The 17,246-nt window shown below is 40.6% G+C and overlaps 1 protein-coding gene across 2 annotated transcripts; it reads left to right on the top strand.

The window, feature by feature from the left end:
* Window positions 1-97: 97 nt before the first annotated feature.
* scarb2a (scavenger receptor class B, member 2a) lies at window positions 98-15,993 on the top strand. 2 transcript variants are annotated; one of them, XM_026188942.1, is made up of 13 exons: window positions 98-731; window positions 4,912-5,069; window positions 5,244-5,391; window positions 5,642-5,836; window positions 6,367-6,458; window positions 7,268-7,387; window positions 7,741-7,919; window positions 9,397-9,515; window positions 10,451-10,524; window positions 10,654-10,705; window positions 10,796-10,948; window positions 11,994-12,041; window positions 12,377-15,993. In XM_026188942.1, the coding sequence occupies exons 1-13, from the start codon at window positions 609-611 to the stop codon at window positions 12,506-12,508; spliced, it is 1,593 nt and encodes a 530-aa protein (XP_026044727.1). In that variant the 5' UTR covers window positions 98-608; the 3' UTR covers window positions 12,509-15,993. The 2 variants fall into 2 exon arrangements, with proteins under 2 accessions (XP_026044727.1, XP_026044728.1); XM_026188943.1 differs by lacking the exon at window positions 11,994-12,041.
* Window positions 15,994-17,246: the final 1,253 nt, after the last annotated feature.

Here is a 17,246-nt window from a genome sequence, read left to right as displayed (position 1 = left end):
TAAGACGCACAAAAAAATCGATATATAGAGAAATATAAAAACATAAAAAAGAAAGACAAAATAGACTGTTTTTGGTGTGTACGTGTTTTGCTGTGTTTTTATGTGACTTCGGTCTTGTAAGAAAAACATCATCACCGCCGTTTCTTTCTCTTTGCACACGCCCACCGCCCCTGCAGCCTACCCAAACGACGCTGTTCGCCTGTCGCCTGACCGGGTACATTAATACGTAGAGCAAGGGGAGGAGGAGGTCAGCTCCTTTTCTGTGTCCCGGTGTACCGAGAGCTGCCGTTTCATTTCATCACCGCCTCCGAGCAGCTCCGTTTTCTCTCTTTCTAGGTACCAGATTTTAGTAGTATCTGGTATTTTAATGAAGAAGTGCCAACATTTTTGATACATATTTCCACCTCGCCTCTGCCTGACTGGAGCTCACGCCGGAGCCGTTAAGAGAGAAGTTTAAACCCTAGCTGCTGCTCAGGAGACTGGGGTTACACCGTCCCACACCTCCCCTTCGCCGTCTCTAGTTGAAGATTTTTGGAGAATACCGTCCAAAAGTTTTCGTTTCTTTTTTTTCCTGTGTGCCAAGAGGACAGCAAAAGACGCCCGGCAGCATGACTCGGAGATCCTGTGCCATTTACGCCACCGGCTTCATCTGCGCTCATCTCCTGATAGTGGGAATCGCCCTGGTCGTGGCTCAAGTCTTCCAAACCATGATCCACAGCCGCTTAAAAAAGGTGAGTTGAATCTCTTAAAAAAGAAGATTTCTTTACGTTTTCGGTTCATTTGCCACTCTTCACATATGTCACACACGAGGGGTTCAAATGTTAGCGTTTCGTCTGCAGTAGCCAATCATGCACCTACAGCATCTCACCTGTGATGGCACATGCAGGGTCACACGACCGAGTAAATTGTATAGATTCAACTGTTCACGTTATTATGGGCTGTTTTTTGCTGCATTCTGTCCCTCCAGCGATGCGGGATGAACCCAGAGCCTGCCCACCTTCACGAATCCGCAGGATCCGAGGCTTATACTTTGTTTAAGTCTCCTTATAATGCTCTGTGATTTCGAGGGTTTTGTTTTTTACAAGCTTCAATTAAGACAGGCCATTTAACGTGTTTCGGTTTGTTTTAACGTTTTACACAAAGACCGCTGTAGGTAGAAATCCCCTGTAACTCTCACAGTGAGGGGGAATATGATGAGGTGAGCTTGTCATGACCTTATCTCATTTCATAATGATTCCTCTTATTTGTTGGCTACCTTGAACAGTTTTTTTTTTTTGTTTTTTTTTTTTTGCATCAGTTTGCTTATATTAGATGCGGCTGATTTTTGGGTGAAATGAGAGAAATATATAATCTATCATCAGTATATCATTTCATAACCTTTCCAGTACCAGTCAATGACCTGATGGCACATTTCTATTCATACAGGCACCATGCACTGTCTTTTTCAGGTGTTAGGTTTCTGAGAGGGATCATCAGTGGTAGTAGTAGTAGTAGTAGTAGTAGAAATCTAGTTTTGGGGGGTGGTCTGCAGGTCTGGAGGGATATGGGGGGAAGGGAGTCGAGTGAGCGGGCAGGAGAGACTGAGAGTGGTGGATCTATATCTCTCTTTGCATATTGTAGAACTTGTCATTCTTTCTGAAAATCAAGCATCCAACTTGTATAAATCAGGCAAATCTGCATCTATTTGATTGATAAATCCTCACATCTTGCCAAAGATAATTGGCTCTTTGGTGAAGTAGGTCCTTAAAATACAGCTGCACGCAGTCCAATCCTGTACATTTCTTAAATTGCAGCACTGCTTTATTTTGTGTCTTTGCTGTGAGCAAAATTTTTCTTGTGCAATTTTATCTGGGTAAAAATTACTCAACATAAATGCTTAATTTTAGTGGGTTTCAGTTTTGTGTAGTGATTTTACAAAATAACATTCACTTGAGAAATAACTCAGGCTAAACATTTGTGTTTTACTGTATTTGGATTCAAATTTAGACAGAAACAGCTTTTGCTTCAAAAACCTGCTTTCACCATTGCACTTTTGCAGTTAAGTGTCTGCATGCTTGCGGACTGGTGGGGCATTAGGGGTGGGTCAGCCTGAACCATGAATGTCTGCTTTTTATTGTAGTTTAGGACATGAATGGGGTGATGGAGCAGGGGTGCTGCCAGTTGACACCCTCTCTCAGATAAACCTGCTGCTCTCTGCCCTTTAAAATGCCTCACATTCCTCTTACTGACACAAATTGTGTTGAATGCCATCTGCAAATCCTCATCAGTACTTTAAAACCTTTCTGCCTTTTCTTTCCTGCTTCAAAAAAAATTGCATCTTCATGTTAAGGAGGAAAAGGCTAAAATCAGCTCAGCAGAAAGGTTTAACATTCTATTTGTTTCAAGTTGGTGGCTCAATAACAGCTGCCTCACTGACATGGTTTCCCCTTCCTGGGGTTAAATTTAGGTCGGGGTCGCATTTTTTTTTCTCTCATTTGCAGTCACGGCACCATCCCAGGGGACCCAAATTAAGAGAGTTAGTCAAAGTTCATCAACAGGGGACCTAATTCTGATGTGGCTGGCGATTACATGAAATGACAGCATAGCTAATCCTCTTTCACCACAGTCTTCCCGTTGAGTTAGGCTGTCTTGTACGCGTTGAACCAACTCCAAACAAATCTATCTAATCTGACTTTAAATTCGTCTCTTTGTAATAAGAAGCAGCCGATGTGTTTGGGGCAAGTCTGCGTTACCTCCAGGCACAAACTCTTGAGTTAAGCCGGATGTGGAGGAAGAGTCATAAAAGCCATGTGAGGAATTTGACAGACGTCTTGCCCCCAGGGGTATGATTTTTGTTTAGGAGCAACCTCTCCTAATTCCTTGCTGTTGTTCCGGGCTTGGCCTAGCCCAAGTCGTTGAGCTCAGATGACGAAACTGAAAAGAAGAGAACACCCACTCACGCCACTCCTCAGCTGTGTTTTCACTGTAGCATAAAAGCCTCCAAGACCAAGGTCGTGTTGGTAAAACTCAAAATGTGGCACAGTTTAAATGTTAAAGCTTCAACATTGTGGAAGCACAAAGAGAAATTTACAAAAGCTTTTATTTTCACAATGCCTACAATGTTTGTTTTTCTTCTTTTGCTGATCAAAGCAGGAGCTTGTGACGCCACACCTTAGTTGTACCTGAAGTTGCTTGGCAAAGGTCCAGTTCATTTCAATTTTTCCACTAGCAAATTCCACCGCAGTGTGTCTGTGTGCACTGAAAAACCTCCCTGCTTTGTCCCTTGGCTATCTTTTTTTTTTTTTTTTTTTTTTTTCAAGGTTTTTCTGGAGATAAATTATGTTAATACAACTTTCATGAAGGACTTTCCAAAGACCTTTGTTCAAGGTTTGGCAAACACAGGGAGCCATGCGGGCTGTCACACAGAAAAAGCCAGACGTTGACTCAAACCTGTTTCGAAAGTGAGACGCTTTCTTTTAAAAGGGAACAAATTGGGTCATTTTTGCTTGTTGTTTAGCGCGTGGACACATCTTATGATGGTAGCACTCTTTCTCACTTCATGCAGTGTTATTCGAGCTCTTAATTAAGAAACAGGATCTTCAAAACTCAAGAGAGTCTCACTTCTTAAGTACCTCAAGTTCTGTTCTTCCACATACTGGATAGTCATCTGCCTGGGATGTCAGGCTGAAAGTAATTATTCACAATTTCGGTCTCTGAATAATTTACATTGCACTATTTTTCACAGAATAAATACTAATCGGCAAAGAAACTAATTGCTGATTGTAGTCAGGTATGAACAGAAGACAAAAAGGGTAAAATCTTTAATCTCATCAACACTAAATCAGCTAAATTTTGTCTTTTTCACTCAGTTGTAGTTTGCTTTAATCTTATGTTCCCCTCTTTAATCAGTTGTCTAACTTGATCAAAGTAGATATTTTAGCTGACCCCTGTGATAATCTGATATGTGGTTTTCTTAAGCAGGAAAAGAGGAACTGATGTAACAAAGCTCGGAAAACAATAGCTTTAAGTAAAACAAGATGTTAACCCAAACAGGAAGTGCAGCCACACCTTAAGCTATAGTTTCACAACAGTAAGTGCCCGTGAGAAGCCATAGAGGACTATGTATAGGATCTCTAAAGAGCACCGCTCAGCCGACAAATCATTTGAGGAATGAAAGACACAGACGGAAGAGGGTCGTTTCTCCACACTAAGTTTAGAAAACTGGCAGGAATGGGAGGGGAAAAAAAGTGTTTTCTTGTTTTTTCTGGTCAACGAATGGTCAACATACTTGAAGGTCTTTAATTTTCTTTTTACAGCTGGCAGTTCAAGTTAATTGTTACCGTTCCTCATGTTCAGCCATGTGGTGTCCAGGTTAATCTTACAGACGGTTTATGTACTAGAGCCCTTCATTTTTGTTTAGGTTTTTTCCCATAGGAGTTTAGCCAAAGAATCTGGGAAATGTCTGAAGCTGTTTTCAGCATTTTTGTGGTCATTTTGTTTTTCTGTATTTTGGCTACAAATCTTACCTGACATCCTGCATCCAGTATGATGGCTAACGCCACTAAGTGCAATGTTTTCTCATTCCAATATGCGAGTACCGTGGGCGGACTGAAAACCCACTGTCAGATTCTTGCCTAGGCTTGCTGAAGTTGGAAGACTGTGCTCAGTTTTTGCTAAGACTGGCTGGCTGTGCTGATGGTTTTTCAGCTGTGAAGGACTTTCCTCTGCTTCCCTCTGGGTTTTGAGGTGTTGGCCCGTCACCAGCTCCTTGCTGAAAGGTGCCGTGTGTTCTTTCAGATGGCCCTCTTTGAGACTAGAAAAAGAAAGCACTCCTAATATCAAATGCAGCGCAGCAACATTCTCATCACTTCATGCTTTGGGAGATATTATTCCTGTTTTTTGAATGTTTTTTTTCTTTTCTTTTGTTGATAGGAAATTACTTTAACAGAGAAGAGCCAAGTGTTCGAGTCATGGAAGAATCCACCTCCACCTGTTTATATGGAGTATTACTTCTTCAACGTCACCAATCCAGAGGTGTTCATGGCAGGTGGGAAGGCATCTGTTAAACAGATCGGACCTTATACTTACAGGTTAGTTTGTGAAGAAATTTAAATGCGTCTGTAATATGTAATGTTGGAAAAGTGAAATATTTTAGCCAGGTTTGCAAAAGCCCTGTTTAAGGAAACTCATCTGAAGTTATTTTGATGTGTGAAATCAAAACAAAAGAAACTTGGAATAACTGACAAATGTCCTGTCCACACCAGGGAGTACAGGCCACGGGAAAATGTAACCTTCCTGGAAAATGGCACCAAGGTTTACGCCTTGAACCCAAAGACTTTTGTCTTTGTGCCTGAGAAGTCCGTCGGAGACCCACAGGTTGACATCGTCAGGACTGTCAACATCCCGTTTGTGGTGAGCGAATGGATTTCTATGACTAGAAGCAGAAAGGTCATATAGATTTTGGATGACATCCAAACGCATGTTCCCAAAATTTTCATTGTAGCATTTTCATTTTTTTGAACGGATAAACAGAAGGCAGCAGGCCAAGGAAGATGCAACTAATGACTCGGTGATCTTTTCCACTGTGTGTGATGGGAGCACTCTCACCTTTTGCCTCCAGCCTTCTGATGGTAGCATTGTTCTCTTTGTCCGTCTTCCTTAGGCAATAATGAACGAGCTGAACTCCTACTCCTTCTTCTTGCGAACTATTGTTTCCATGTACATAAACAGCCTGGGTGTTGAACTGTTCATGACCCGCACTGTGCACGAGGTTCTGTGGGGCTTTAAAGACCCTCTTCTCACAAAAGTCCACTCCATGAAGCCTGAAGTAGATGAATATTTTGGGCTAATGTGGAAGGTAAGCTCAGCTGCCATTTAAGTTTTACTCACTTTGTTGTTTCCAGAGATTTTTTTGTTTCTCTTGTTCTTAGGGGTTAGTCACACAAGAGGAAGTCTGTGGTAATGTCATGTAAGAAAATTCTGAATGCTCACATGCTGATGGATGACATTTTTATTTCCTGTTTATAGAGTATTGTTCGCATCTTAGCGACGCCACAACCACGTGATCCTGAGTGTAGCATTTAGAGTGACTTAAAGACAATTACTAATTTGTTAGTCTGTTTGTTTGTTTTGTTTTTTTTGGTAACAGAAAATTTATGTATTTGGCCTTTTTGTGTTTGAACTGATTTCTGATCAGTTTGTTGTTCAAAATATTGATTTAAACTGAAGTTTAATCTTCACTTGGTTACTTGTGGTTGCGCTGACAAATACAAAAGCTGAATCACATTTTTTTTTGCTGATGTTCTTATAGCAGCAGAATATCTGTTTACCATCCTGCACAGTTTTCTATCACAGCAGCTGACAGCAGTTTTATTGTCTGTTCAACAGAAAAACGGCACCCATGAAGGAGAGTTTGTGTTCCACACCGGTGAGCAGAATTACTTGGATTATGGGAAGATCGACACGTGGAACGGCCTGAGGTAAAAACTCATACAGGCCACTTTCAATTGTCTTTATATAAACTCTTTTATTTTCATTGTTTCTTGAATGGTAGGAAACACTTTCTAGCCGGCAAATGGCTTCCTCTTCCTTCCACGCACCTTAATAGCATTTACTACGTTATGCAATGTTCATCCGAAAGTCCAGAGGGGAAAGTCTTTGCTCCCTGGCTTTAGGGGGAGAGGGGTTGCAAAATGGATATTTGGATATGTACATCAACCTTGCACTTTGAATGTGTGTTTAGAGTACTGTGTGTGCTGAAAAAAGTACTCACTTTGATGAAGCAATACAGAAATACTCGGTTTCTGACACAAAAACGGTCAAACTATACTGAAATTCCTTGTTGGTACAAAATGGCTGCTGTTGTAGTGACTCTGTAGCACAGTGGCGGTATGGGTGTAATCGCAGTCAGCAGTTTGATTTTTCAGCTTGAGAGACCTTGATAATTCCCTGCTTTCTATTCACTTGTCGTATAATACCGGAAATGTGAGTAAGGCCAAATGCCAAAAACATAATGTCTCTCAGCTGTGAGAGATGTGAAATATTTATGGGTTTCCCCTGTTTATTTCAGCTTTCAGGAAGATTGTATTGTTGTAGAAGGTGAAGGCTGAGAACGAGTTGCAAAATAATTCGGAGGGAGAATTGGGGGGGGGGGGGGGGGGGGGGGGTTAAATGAGTATAATTTCTTTTAATATTTGCTTTTTTGTGGAATTGCAAACTAGAGCAGTACTAATACTTGTTTGTTTGTTTTTTTTGTACAAATTAATATCTGGTTCTTCTTGATCAACAGGGAAATGTCGTGGTGGTCATCCAATCAGAGCAACATGATCAACGGCACCGATGGCGCAGTTTTCCACCCGCTGATAAACAGGAACGAGTTGCTCTACATCTTCGCTGCTGATCTCTGCAGGTGTGCATCCTTATGTGGCTTTAAATTTGTTTACAGGCAAAGCACCTGGTGGGGTGAGGACAAGAACTTCAACCGAGGTTAATGAAAGGAAATGCCAACTGAGTCGCACAGTGTGTGCTTACAAACACACTGATAAGGGCAACTTCTGAGAAGGCATCCAGTAGAAACTCAGTTGGAAAGAGTTAGGCCCAGACATGCCAAGATTGAACAGGAAATGAGCGTTGTCATTCTTTATTCTGTTTAGAAGATTTATAAATATAAAGAGAACTATTTCCTTCTTGAATGGCACTTGAGGTCTTTATTAAACCCATCCTGAAGTCCTTAAGTGATGAGTGCTTTCTTTCTCTCCTCAGGTCTATTCATTTAGCCTATGTGGAAGACGTGGAGGTGAAAGGGATTCAAGCGTACCGCTTTGCACCCCCTAATGACGTCCTCATGAGCCCCAAAAACAACCCCGCCAACGCGGGCTTCTGTGTGCCAGCTGGTGACTGTCTCGGCACCGGAGTGCTTAAAGTCAGCGTTTGTCGAGAAGGTAGGAGCACCGAGCCATCCCACCATCAGCCTCTCCCTTGCCCCAATTACCCAATTCCCCCACACACTGGCCCCATGACACATTTTTGTTTTTCTCCTCATTTCCCCCACCCCTCAAAAAAAAGGTCCTTCCACTCAGCAACCCTGTGCCCTGGCTGCTATCTGACATTCCCACTGTTTGAGCAGGCCAGATTTTACTCAGTGGTTCAATAATTAACTGTGCCGACTGAGATTGCAGTCGGCACAGTTAAAATATTGAACTATTTTATGGTGGTTATTAAGGGAAGTACAGTTGTTCTGATAACATGATCTTAACTGGGCTTTAAGGAAAGATGCTATACCGTAACCTCTAAACTTTCCTGTTTGTTCATTTGATTAATTACTTTTATAGTTTTATTACATTTGAGTGAAAAAATCCACACTGTAAGTCTTAAATAGGAAATGTTTTATGGTTTTATATTAGGCTGCTGCTGATTAAACTCAGCCGTAATCGAACACAATTGGCTGTTGGCATCACTTCCTGCAATTCAAATGTAAAGGAAACTCTGTTGTGGTGTGACATTTCAGCAAATCAACATCAAGGCCTGCTGTGATATGCAAAGTGGTGTCATCCTGAAACTGTCTGAGTGCTGTAACCACAAGAAAAAAAACATTATTCACTGTAGCAGTGATGTGACAGTTACAACCTGCACCCACCTTTTTTTTTTTTTTTTCTTTTTTTTTTTTTAGAAACAGCAGCTTTCAAAGGTTGAATTAATATAATTAAAGGAAATTTGTTTAGGCTACAATCAAATGAGATTAAATTCTCAAATCAAATCTTTAGCACAGACTGTCCATGCTGCAAGTGTTCAAGATTTGTGCATGCAGACTTCACCGACCCATCTCCATAATTGGAGACTCGGCTTTCCAACGTGACTTTTCTTCCAGCATTTCTTGTACCGACACTTTGTCTGCCAGAGGGTCCAGACTAAGACGAAAAGATGAGGATGTTGCATTTCAAACCACATCTAAATGTTTTTTTTGATCTGATGTGGAGAAATATTTAGTGCTCAACACTTTCTAAAATCTAAATATGTTTTAAAGAAAAAAGGGGGAAAAAAAATCAAAGTTTCGTTTTGATTGACTAAATGAAAACTACTATTTATACTTTACTCCTATGACAGAGCATCTTCGTGTTTCTGTTTTGCTAATGCGTCATTTTAAGGAGTAACGTCTTCTTTGCTAAACGACTGATCACATTAGTTTTCTTGTTTTTAAAGAAAAGCAGCGTTCTCAGCTAATCATTACCAACGCTCAATAAAACCTAAAACACACATTCATTAGCTATCATTTCTATTATATCGTTTAGTCACGAGTGCATGTTTCCGTCACACAAAGCACTGGCTGTTATCTTAAGTTACTACTTTTATCGTTTTTTCCTTGACCCTTGCTGTTTTAATCTTTAGATAGAAATATGACTCTGATTTGTTTCCCTCAAGGCGCTCCCATCGTGGTGTCCTTCCCACACTTTTATCAGGCTGACCCCGCTTACATCAACGCCATTGATGGCCTTAACCCCAACAAGGAGGAGCACGAGACGTATCTTGATCTGCAGCCGGTATGTTGAACACTCAGTGCTGTTATCATGACTAATGGGTGTGTAATGGACTTCGATCTGTCCTTCCAAATTAGAGTGGTTGCTTTATAAATGTTTTTTTTTGTTTTTTGTTTTTGAGGGGGGGTTAATCCCTCTATTTGTTTTTGTTCGGACTTCATTTTATTTTGTGTCCGGCTCATTGTAAGTATTTTTACTGATCAGTGCTCAACACGCATGCAACATTATTTTTTTGTTTTTCACTCCTATGAAAAAAAAAAAATAATAATAATGTTCAGCTTTATTATTATTATTATTATTATTATTATTATTATTACTACTATAATTATTATAGTCTGAATTGTTATTGCTATTGTACTGATCATCCCTACCACATAAACAGGGCATCACTTTAACATTGAGTGAGTTAAATTAAGTCTTTTACTTGAGTGTTTGCACAAGTCACTTTTCAAATTGCACGTGATGTTAAAATAACAGATTTAGCTTTTTTTTTTTTTTGTGATCTACTTTTGCATCAGAATGGTCCCACCACCCTCCTTGTTTCTGCTGAGAAATGCTCAGAGCACATACTTGCGGTAGCATTGTGACTTGGTGGCTAAGAGTTTCACTTCCTGGTTAAATAAAGATTCAAATAATACACAAAGATGGAAAGACGACAGCGATCGCATTCTTCTGACGATGGGGGGAGAAGAATATCTATGTGATATCATGCGTACAGTAATCCAAACAAGGAAAAGAAAGTTTTCAAACAATAGCTAAAGTATCTCATAGTTTGGGAATTATAAACACATATTTCTCTGATACTGTCTAACTTGGCCTCTAAATTCTGTTGTTTAGTTTTTCGGGGGTTTTCATGCTTGTTGCTGCAGTTTTTCTTAAAAGAAAAAGAGAAAATTAAACTTCTTCCCCAATTTTTGTCTTTGCTCTCCTCTTCGTAGACGGCAGGAGTTCCCATTCGTGCCTGTAAGAGAGCTCAGCTCAACATCATTCTGAAGAGAGTCCAAGGCTTTCCGTAAGTCAGGCTTTGTTGAACTCTGATCCACTGTTTACTGTTGCCACATGCACTGTGACACCATTTCAGCCACATGTTGAGCCAGATGTCTCCCCCTGACCTCGCCGTGCTTGTCTTTCTGCCCCGCAGCAAAACGAAGAACATCACCGAGACCATTTTCCCCATCATGTTCGTCAATGAGGTGAGGATCTAATCTTTTAGCATAGCTTAACGTGTTTGACTAACCGTGAGTGAACTGCTTAGTCAGTACTGTCATCTTTCACAACTCTAGACGGCGACTATTGACGATGAGTCAGCAGCCCAGATGAGGTCACTGCTCCTCATCGTGACTCTTGTGTCCAACTTCCCCGTCCTCATCGTGGGCTTGGGCATCATCCTGCTGCTCGTGTTTCTCGTCTTGTTCTGCCGAAACCGCCAGAAGAAGGTAGGGACTGCCACATTCTGCCGTGAACTAATCTGCAGTAATGATAGTTACTCTGTTTTGAGGTGTGTTTGCTGCCCACTGACATTATCTCACAGTATAACTAAGTCTGGTAGTTAGACGTTAGTCATAAGTTGCAGTAAACACTAGTCTTAAAGGTTTTGATCATTTGGTTCTTGCATGGACAACAACTTCCTCTACCATTGACCCTGAGGAGCTGCAAGTTTAACCCACAGCTGCGTGCATGTTAACTAACACATTGCATGATATCTGTGCAGCAAAGTCAGCATGAGCAGTTTTCCACAATACGAATGGATCACGTGATGCGGGTTGGGATTTTTTTTTTTTTTTTCCCTTGTTGAACGTTCCCTAACAGCTGATGCATGTTTGAATTCAGGAAGCAAAAGTTGTCCAACATTTCCTTTCAGTCAGACCAGACATGAATGTAGCGTAGTAGCTGCAGTTCATTGAACGATAGTAGCCTAGAGATGATGTACAACACATGTTCCCCCTGTTATCTCTAACAGTGCAGGACTGCTAGTTTGAAGCCCCAGCTCTCAGATTATTACAGTTTGCTATTCTGTGTGCAGAAGGAGGCCTGCTACATGTTACAGGAATAGCTTGAAGAACTATTTGCTTCTGTTGCTAATCTCTTAAATGAGATTGATACCACTGTGTGCGTCTCTGCGTGGCCACATATGAAACTTAATCATGAGGACAGCTTGCCTAGCTTAGCAGAAAAAAATAGAAGCAGAAATTTACCTGCAGGCACCTACTTCTCTGGCTTTTGATTACACAATATAAATGATCTGAGAGATTTGGAGATGGAGCCAGGCCAGCTGTGCACCCCTGTGCTAAGCCGAGCACTGTCTCATCTACAAAAGCAAATATTTCCAAGAGCTGTTCCTGAACATGCGCATGTGCATCCAAGTTTATATGTCGGCACAAAGAGGATGTTGATGCTTAATTGCAATGTGAAGAAATGTTGTATTAACCATGTTCTAATTTTAATTTTCTGTAACCCCCCTTTTTTCCTTTTCTGTTTTAGAATGAAGTAAAACGTATTGATTTTGCTGAAGCTTTTCATTCTTTTGCTGTAAGTCTTCAGTTTTGCCTTGTTTTCTGTTCTCCTTTTTAATTTGTTATCCACCATCTCTCATTGTTATCATTTTAATTATCATTATGGGACATTTTCTCACCTCACAGTAGTTGTCATTGTCATTATTATTATTATTATTATTATTATTATTATTATCCCTAATTTAAGTTAATGTTTCTGTGGTGGCTTTGTTTTTGTACTACTGGTGCACATTTGCATTGTAGTGTAAACATTTCAGAGCATTTATTCATATCTTTAATGTTAATGAGCAGACTTTTTGCCACTTCTGTTGTTTGTACTGACGACGTCTATCCTCGATTCTCCACGCGCAGACGGCGAAAGATGACACGGCCTACACTCCGGTCAGCGACAAAACAGACGAATCGTCAGAGACGCCGGCCAGCCAGCCAATGAAGAACGGTTCCTACATTGCCATGTCTCCAGTGGAGGCACAGAAGTGTTGATCGAGGATCCCCTCAGGAAGGGGGCTGAGGAAGCAGAACGAGGGTTTCACGTTATAACGGGCGGGCGGGGGGGGTTGCATAAACAGTGGGCTCATTTTCACTTCACTTTGGGGGTTGGGGAAAGCAGTTGGACACAAACCCCAGTAATTGTTTAGTCAACAAAGACATTGCTCCTCTCACTGAGCCTTCTTAAGACTGTCTGTCCTCCTCCACTCTACCTGCTGAGCATGGCCCTCTATGCCTGCTGCAGCACAACCAACAACCCTGCACTCTAATCCTCATTTCTGTCCTGGTTGGCCCTAAAAGATAAAGGGACTGGCCGGGTGGGCTCAGCCAGGACGCGGCTTTCTTTATTTCCTGTAATTCTTCTGAGGGAACATGGTAGCATACATAGGTGTCACTCTAGCACTCTGACGCATGACCTTCTGAGCAAAAATTTAACGGTTAACAAGACACGCAGAGCATTTTGCATACACGCGAACAACAGTGGGGGTGTTGCTACTGTCGCATTCCTTCTCTATCCTGTCAGTCAGTGTTGTCCGAGGAGAAAACTTTAAGCCAACAGATTAGAAAATCCCTGCAGAGTAAAGTCTGAGCTCAGAAGACTTGACGGTTTTCCTAGCCTGGTATTTTCTTTTATACGTGGAACAGACTGAGCCAAACCATTTGCCTTTTTTCCTAAGATAATGGAATAGTACAGAGACACACGAACACACACACACAGGACTTCTAGTATCAGTCAGTGAACGTGTGTGTGGACCTTATCTTACACTTCAGTGTCCTGTTTTCATGGACAACGTGCAAATATTTTTTTTTCCCCCTAACATAAGCGTGATAAAGTGAAACACCGGAAATGGTTTTTTTGTAATTGCTTCCTCCTTGACTCATTTTTATTTGTCTTTCCCAGAAGAAAAAACACTGGTTTAAAAATGGAATTATTCAGACGTCAGCTATATCCGAGTCCTCGGTTGAGACCTTCACTCGTTAGCTGTAAAACCGATAGGACAAATGGCACTGAGCATCACTGAACACTTCAAAACAAAAAGGAAGAAAAAAATGAACACCCACAGAACTTACGAGGGAGTCTTGAACCAGTTTTCTGCCTTACAATGGTTCAGCGTGTTCTTTATTTTCGTGCATCGTTCAAATAAGCTGGAAAAATCTTGTACATATGTAAAGGGGAACTGATGAAATACCTCTGACCAAATCCAGCAAGCAGTCCTTCTCGGTGTGCTGAAAGACACTAATCTTGCTCTGGTGTTCGCGCTCCTGCACGTCTACACTGTTACATATTAGAGAAAGCACAATTTGGATTGCTAAAACCAGTCCTCACACAAGCCTACCGTTTTGGGGGTTTTTTTGGGAGGGGGAGGGTTGTATTTTTTTCCCCTTTGGTCCTGTTATGTAAATGTATTTACACCTGATCTGTCAAAGACACTGTCGTGTGCCGTGACCACTCGCTGTTCATTCAGTTTGCCAAGGAGCTATAGACACGGAAGGCAAACTCGGCACGCAGCGCTCGAATCACTGTCTGTCTTACATTTCACGTTTCACGTCAGGCACGCCTTCCAGCCCACAGGCGATGGAAGCCAGTGGGGAAGTGAATTTAAGGCCATAATACTGTCTGCGTGGAAAAGTTCCCTGCACTTTGCCTGGAAATTGTGCCCTGTATATTTTCACTTCTTGTCTTTTTGTTTGTGTTTTTTGTCATGTTTTGTCCTGACAATGCAAAGTGGTCCATATGTTAAGAACATTTCAACAGTTTGTCCTGGCTAGTATTGTTTCTGATGGATGTTGTTGTAAATGAACAGCGGACATCCATGCCTCTGTGTTACTTGTGTTCAGCACAAGGAGTGTCTTCTTTTTTTTGATATACTTTTGTATTTGTTATTGCTGCTAAAAATGCCATAACCTATGAACATGTATCTGTATGTGGGTCCACATGTGCTCACATGAAATTTCGGGTTGAACCACAGGGGCTTTTTTTTTTTTTTTTTTTTAAACCGACCCTCTGACACCTGAGCACAGTTTGCTGCCATTTATTGGAATTAGAGCAGTTACAGTTATGAGTAGAGATATTTTGTAACCTCTCTTTCATCTATTGGCAGGTGATATGACCATATCACATGTATCTTTGAGGGTTTTATTAGCAGACAGTTCGCTGGAGGTTCTCAAAAGGGCCGAGCCACTTCATTGTCACCTGGAAGGGGGCCGGAGTCGGAGTTTGGGTTTAATAACACTGTGGTCGAGAGTCCTTTAATGCAAGTTTGGAAAAGACACACATTTGCTTTCTGGTGAACATTTAAATGCCACTCTGTCCTTTCAGACTATGGCCTGCTGCCAGTTAGCATAACTTAGCTTGAAGCTAGGAAACAGAAAAAAGCTTGTCTTGCTTTTCCAGCAGTAACAAAACCAATTCAGCATTTCTAAGACGGTGATCCATTTCGGTCATTATTTAGATAACACAGACTGAATATCTACTCTAAGAGCACTTAAGCCCTCAGTTGGTCCTTTCTGCGCTGTCCAATGAAGAAAAGCCACATTAGTTATAATCCATGCTTGTTGCTATTTAGTTGTGTAATCTTTCTTGGTCATGCTTTCTGAGTAGCTGTAGCCTTCTAAGTCTCCAGAAAAGTTGTCCAAGGTAACCACTTACAATGCTGATGGGCTGATTTAGTATATAAAACACCTGTATCCAGCTTTAATTTGTGGTATCCAAGATTTACCTTGCAAAAGTAATTTAAAAAATTAAAATAATTCGGCAAATGTCAGGATCCTTCGCATGTCAGCTTTTTCCCTTTATTTTCAGTTTCAGCACCGAGTCAGACTAACCATCTTTCTCGCTATAGACTCAACGGACAGATAGTGGTATCAGTTCACAAAAGCAAATATTTCCAACAGTGTTGAAGTCTCATTCTGAAGTGAAATCAATTCACTCAAGGCCTTTAAGAAAAAAAAAAAAGTCCACACGCATGCGACCTCCACCCTGTGCAAACTCGCGGTTCATCGTTGTTCAGCTTTTTAAAAATGTATCGACTTGAACCTGAAAGACCTTAATCCAGAGGATCGCGTTTGTGTGTTTGACCCATCACTCTCATTCCACTGTACTATACTGACCTTTGAGTCCGGTCCTTTAAGCCCATTGGCTCATTCCAACTTGACCAAAGATAACCCCTATAGATCTGCCCCGGCACTGTGTTTACTCTCCGCGATAATGTTACAAAACCTACTTTTTTTTTTTTTTTTTTCCTCCCCTCCTTCCTTAAACATGTGCCACAACTTTTGTGAAAGTATCTGAGCATTGTTGCAGGAGCTTGAATGAGTGTATGTGCCTTTTACATCAAGGCAAGAGTAAAGAGAGGGGGGAAAAAAGGAAATTTTTCATGTTTAATGGTATTAGTTTTATTTTCACCCAGTGCGATACAAACAAAAGTGATCAATGCTCTTTGTGGGCAGAGAAAAAAAAAAATCTCAGTATTATAAGACAAAGCAATACAAAGCTGTGTAAAATAAACTGGATGTTTGCAAGTGGCCACAGAATATTTCAATATTTATGTTGTTTTCCTTTTCTTTTTTTATTAGTATTGTAATATAGTAATTCATTTTGTATTTAGCCTTTTTTTTTTTTTTTTTTTTTTTTTTCCCTTCCCCACACTGAAAAACACTTAGGTATAAAAGATGGCCCAGTATGCCATACTGGGAACAAAGAGTCTGTAACGATGTTGGGCGTGGTTTAAGTTTTGGGTGTTTGTGTTTGATGAGTATGAGAACTTGTGCTTGTGGAATAATGAATTATTTCTGTCAAACTGGAGTGATTTTTACTGGAAGGCTGATTATCTTGACCTAGTAAAGCGGCGATATTGTGTAACATATCTAGATGAATGAAGCCCTCCTTCAGGGATGAGCACTAGTGCCATACCATCCTTTTTGTTGTTACAGGTTTTTGTTTTTTTTCACCATTTCAATATCCTGAAGTCACTAACAGACACTTCCTTTATAGATATACTAATTTGTTTTGCTGCTGAAAATGACAATCTCCCTTGTCATGTTAGGTGCAAAATGATTTCAAAGTAATATTCATTTTTAGTTTTTGATAATTTACACTGCACAGATGTTTCTACAGTGCTTTTGTAAACATTTCTAGTGTATTTCCAAAAAAAATAAAAGTGTAAAGTTTACACTGTCTTATGTCTTTTGTTTAAACGTCTAAGATGAAGCAGTATAGCTATGAGGCTCATCTTTGTGTTGATGCAGTTTGGATTTGGCTCAAATATTCAGATTTTAAATTAAGCCTAAATATTGAATTTCTCAAATTTATTGATCAGAATTTAAGACTGAGAACAAAACCTGAATATTGGTTAATTTAAAGATTGCACTCATGTACATGCCACTTGTGCTTATTAGCAAAAACATAGTTGTGAACTACTACTGCAAGCCAGGATGGATCTGTGTTTTTGATTTTAGCGGCAAATTTGAGGCCTCCTGTCTGACAGCTAAAGCCTGGCTGAAACTAGGTTAGGCAACAGGACAATGATCCCAAGCACATCAGCAAATCTATAACAGGATGGCTTAAAAAGAAAATCAAAGTGTTGCAACGGTCCAGTCAAAGTCCGGACTTCAACCTGATTGAAATGCTGGATTTTTAGCAGAGCTGTGCATAAATGAATGCTCAAACTTCAATGAACTGAAGCAACGCTGTAAAGAAGAGCAGGTCAAAACTCGACCATAATGTTGTGAG

The sequence above is a fragment of the Astatotilapia calliptera genome, chromosome 12 (assembly GCF_900246225.1).
Source record: "Astatotilapia calliptera chromosome 12, fAstCal1.2, whole genome shotgun sequence".
NCBI classification, from domain to species: domain Eukaryota; kingdom Metazoa; phylum Chordata; class Actinopteri; order Cichliformes; family Cichlidae; genus Astatotilapia; species Astatotilapia calliptera.
This window is presented reverse-complemented; position numbering and strand designations above follow the sequence as displayed.